Genomic DNA, 4,992 nt, shown 5'->3' with positions numbered 1-4,992 from the left:
GGTTCAGTGTCTTGCCCAAGGACACTTCGACATGTGGACAGAAGGAGCCGAGATTCGAACCGCCGACCTATGGATAATTGGACGACCTGCTCTATCTCCTGCAGAGTCATGTTTGCCAGAAAAGGAAACTTTTATGCTCAATGCATTCTCTATGGCAATAGCACAAACTTTGGCATGCTACTAGTCCTACATACTTACACCTAGCAACCCCCATACAAAATTATGAAAAACGAGGGTAAAAAATATAGCATAATCGGAAATGGCCAAATTGGCCATAAAAATACAATATTGGTATCGGAATGGTCTCAAAATAATACAGATTATTTAATCGGTTTTCAACAGCAAAAATTAATACATTTTAAAATAAATCTACATTTAATTTGTGAAAACAGACACTTGGAAAAGTATTATGCTATTTATTGATTGATTGAATACTTTATTAACAGGCTTTGCATTGTGTTTCCATTGTGGTCCTTGTGGCAACCCAGGGGAGAATAGGCACAGATTCACAATAAAATAAGCGGCTCAGTCAGAGTCAAATTCAACATAAACTTAAATTGTCTTTTATTAAAGTGTTAGGGAAAGGGGAAAATGGGGCAAAACGTCAACACAGGGTCCCTCTTGTCAGGGGCTTGGGCTTCTATTCACATGCAGTCCTGTGGGCAGAGCAGAGAGAGAGCTAGTGACTACTTTACTCAGTTGAGGGAGAGTGCTGTAGGCTCTCCCTTGTGGAGTTCAGTCGGCCTAGGAGGGAGGGAGAGACCAGGTGAGACCAGGTGAGCCACAATACACGCACAGCACATCCAAGTGGGTCCAAAGGTTTGAGTTAAGTCTTGTACTCACTTGTGAGATCTCCCTCATACCAGCCTCCTCATGAACAGAGTGATTCCTCCTTCCTCACTACTCCATTAGTTCAAACTGAGTCACCAGACAGCTTGGGCGTCGGCTATTTAAAAGCTTCTGGTGATTGCCTTACCGGCTGCAGGTGCGTCCATGTCCAGGCTCCCATTGGCTGCAATACCTGTACAGGGTGATATACTCCATTATCACCTCCCCCAGCCTCATTCTGTGGGGAATAGGCCTGGCTGTTTCCCCTGGTTTGCCACATCCTCTGTATAAGATCGGAAACGGTCAGAATCGGTATCGGCAGATATGACGCTGCAAATAATCGTAGATCGGATATCGGTCATAATTTCATAATCGTGCACCCCTAATTAAATTGTATGCCTGTTTATCGCGTATCCATCGTATCGGCGGAACAACCGACTCGACGCTGGGCGCAGTCATTGGTGCGTCGTACGGTTCTAGACACACAGCATGGTTCTTGAGGAACAGCATGGCCTGTGCAGTCAGCAGACAGACCATATTTGGGACAAATTCAGTATTCTGACTGCACCAATATGACAGTCGGTCAGCTCCATATTTGGGCAAACACTCCATATTTGGACAAACGTTTGGGAGAAATTCATGATGTCAGGCGTTGTGAACAGCAGCTTGCACCTTAAAACACATGTCGTCTGAAATAAGCATGTAGAACACTGAAGCAGAGCATATAGCAACGACTAAATCACAACTAGTTTGCTTATACCCTGTTAGCGTTCAAGCTGTAATAAAAGGGGTGGCCAGAGAGAAGACGGAGGGAAGGAGAGAGCGGTGTCCTCAAGAAGCCTTTGACCATGGACAATGGACATACAAAGACGGCGGAGGAAGTTCATGGCTTTTTTAACGTAGATGAAAGCACCGGTCTGGGGTTAGACCAAGTGACGAAACAACGAGAGAAATACGGACCTAACGAATTACCACCCGAGGCGGTTAAATCTCTCTGGGAACTGGTGATTGAACAGTTCGAAGATTTACTTGTGAGGATCCTCCTTTTCGCCGCCTGCATATCGTTTGTGCTGGCGTGGTTTGAAGAGGGAGAGACCATCACGGCATTTGTAGAGCCTTTCGTTATCCTACTGATTCTCGTGGCGAATGCCATCGTAGGAGTTTGGCAGGAGCGAAATGCGGAGAATGCTATTGAGGCACTCAAGGAGTACGAGCCAGAGATGGCTAAAGTGTACCGTCAGGACAGAAAGAGTATCCAGTGGATCAAAGCAAGTCAAATTGTGCCTGGGGACATCGTGGAAGTGGCTGTCGGTGATAAAGTTCCCGCGGACGTCCGGCTTACATCTATCAAGTCCACGACGCTGAGAGTTGACCAGTCAATTCTGACAGGGGAATCGTTGTCGGTGATAAAGCGCACGGACCCCGTGCCGGACCCACGTGCCGTCAACCAGGACAAAAAGAACATGCTCTTCTCCGGCACCAACATCACAGCGGGCAAAGCCGTGGGCATCGTGGTGGCCACGGGGGTCAACACGGAGATAGGAAAGATCTGCGACGAGATAGCGTCCGCGGAACAGGAGCGCACGCCTCTGCAGCAGAAGCTGGACGAGTTTGGAAAGCAGCTCTCCAAGGTCATCACGCTGATCTGCATCGCGGTGTGGATCATCAACATTGGCCACTTCAGCGACCCCGTCCACGGGGGCTCCTGGATACGCGGGGCCGTCTACTACTTCAAGATCGCCGTGGCCCTGGCCGTGGCCGCCATCCCGGAGGGCCTGCCCGCCGTCATCACCACCTGCCTCGCTCTGGGAACGCGCCGCATGGCCAAGAAGCACGCCATCGTCCGCAGCCTGCCCTCCGTGGAGACCCTGGGCTGCACCTCCGTCATCTGCACTGACAAGACCGGAACGCTGACCACCAATCAGATGTCGGTCTGCAAGATGTTCACAGTCGACCGGGTTACGGATGACGGCTGCACCCTGAAAGAATTTACCGTAACTGGCTCTACTTATGCCCCTGACGGAGAAGTTTTCCACAAAGGTGTCCCGGTGAAGTGTTCCCAGTACGACGGCTTAGTGGAGCTGGCCACTATTTGTGCTCAATGCAATGACTCCTCACTGGACTACAATGAGGCCAAAGGTGTGTATGAGAAGGTTGGTGAGGCCACGGAGACAGCTCTCACCTGTCTGGTGGAGAAGATGAACGTCTTTGACACGGACGTCGAGGAGCTGTCCAAGATTGAGAGGGCCAACGCCTGTAACGCTGTAATAAAGCAGCAGATGAAAAAGGAGTTTACCCTGGAATTCTCCCGGGACAGGAAGTCCATGTCCGTATACTGTACGCCAAACGGGGCCAGTGAGACAAGGTCCTCCAAGATGTTTGTCAAGGGCGCCCCGGAGGGAGTGATTGACAGGTGCACTCACATCCGCGTTGGTCAGAACCGGGTGCCGCTGACCACTGCCATTAAGGAGAAGGTCATGTCTGTGCTCAGGGAGTACGGAACAGGCGGGGACAGCCTCCGCTGCCTGGCCATGGCCACGCGGGACAACCCCGTGGGCAAAGAGGAGCTGCCGCTGGAGGACTCGAGCCGCTTCGTCGAGTATGAAACCGATCTGACGTTTGTTGGCTGCGTGGGCATGCTGGATCCTCCCAGGGCAGAAGTGGCGGCCGCCATCAAGCTGTGTCGCCGGGCAGGCATCAGAGTGATCATGATCACCGGAGACAACAAGGGTACGGCGATGGCGATATGCAGGCGAGTCGGGATCTTTGGAGAGGATGACCTGCGTGACCTCTCGAGCGTGGCCTTCACGGGCCGCGAGTTCGACGACCTGTCGCCCGCCGCGCAGAGAGAAGCCGTGCTTAAAGCCTGCTGCTTTGCCCGCGTCGAGCCCTCTCACAAGTCAAAGATCGTGGAGTTCCTTCAGTCGCACGGTGAGATCACTGCTATGACCGGGGACGGAGTTAACGATGCTCCTGCCTTGAAGAGAGCGGAGATAGGCATCGCCATGGGTTCAGGCACTGCGGTGGCCAAGTCTTCCTCTGAGATGGTGCTGGCGGACGATAACTTCGCCTCCATCGTAGCTGCCGTGGAGGAAGGACGAGCCATCTACAACAACATGAAGCAGTTCATCCGATACCTCATCTCCTCGAATATAGGAGAGGTTGTCTGTATCTTCCTGACCGCAGCGCTGGGTTTCCCCGATGCCTTGATTCCAGTTCAGCTGCTGTGGGTCAACCTAGTGACCGACGGTCTACCCGCCACAGCCCTGGGCTTCAACCCCCCAGATCTGGACATCATGAACAAGCCACCACGTAATGCCCGCGAGCCGCTCATCTCTGGATGGCTCTTTTTCAGATATATGGTCATTGGCTGCTATGTGGGTGCTGCTACTGTTGGTGCTGCTGCCTGGTGGTTTGTTTCTGCTCAAGATGGTCCCGGAATCACCTTTCACCAGCTGAGCCACTTCCTGCAGTGTAGCCCAGAAAATCCACAGTTTGCGGGTGTGGACTGTGCTCTGTTTCGGTCTCCCATTCCAATGACCATAGCCCTGTCTGTCCTGGTCACCATTGAGATGTGCAATGCCCTCAACAGTGTGTCAGAGAATCAGTCGCTGCTGCGCATGCCTCCCTGGAAGAACATGTGGCTGCTGGGAGCCATCTGCCTCTCGATGGGCCTTCACTTCCTCATCCTCTATGTGGAGCCTCTGTCTGTCATCTTCCAGATCACATCTTTGAACCTCGCCCAGTGGCGGATGGTGCTGAAGATTTCGCTGCCCGTAATTCTTCTGGATGAGGTGCTGAAGTTCATTGCCAGGAACTACCTGGAGCCCGGTGAAGAGCTGGAGAAGCCTGCCAGCAACAAAGGCTCCTCCTTGTTTGCATGTATGGACGGAATCTCCTGGCTCTCGGTAGCCATTTTCCTCCCCTTGCTGCTCTGGATCTGGCACTAACATGGAAGGTTCTGGCTGTAACAAGATGTGCACATGCACGCACTACAGTGGGACACGCGACAGGCCAACATCACGCACACCAAGGCCCGCCACCGCTCGATCATGATTGGCGGAAGGCCCCTCTCTATCCTGATCGGATGAAGGCTGGGCCACCTAGCCAAAAAAAGGTTTTTTGGACCCCCAGGGATTAACTGGGGACAGGGAGAAACTCCTT

General features: G+C 52.3%; 1 protein-coding gene across 1 annotated transcript; it reads left to right on the top strand.

The window, feature by feature from the left end:
* Nucleotides 1-1,676: 1,676 nt before the first annotated feature.
* Nucleotides 1,677-4,778, top strand: LOC308326242 (sarcoplasmic/endoplasmic reticulum calcium ATPase 2-like; the record flags this gene model as incomplete). The annotated part of the gene is made up of 1 exon (XM_080779050.1): nucleotides 1,677-4,778. One exon carries the CDS (start codon nucleotides 1,677-1,679, stop codon nucleotides 4,776-4,778), a length of 3,102 nt encoding a protein of 1,033 aa, XP_080635176.1.
* Nucleotides 4,779-4,992: the final 214 nt, after the last annotated feature.

The sequence above is a fragment of the Protomyctophum bolini genome (genome assembly GCF_963924005.1).
Source record: "Protomyctophum bolini genome assembly, chromosome: 12".
NCBI classification, from domain to species: domain Eukaryota; kingdom Metazoa; phylum Chordata; class Actinopteri; order Myctophiformes; family Myctophidae; genus Protomyctophum; species Protomyctophum bolini.
Note: the sequence above shows the minus strand (reverse complement) of the source record. Positions and strands in the feature narration are given on the sequence as shown.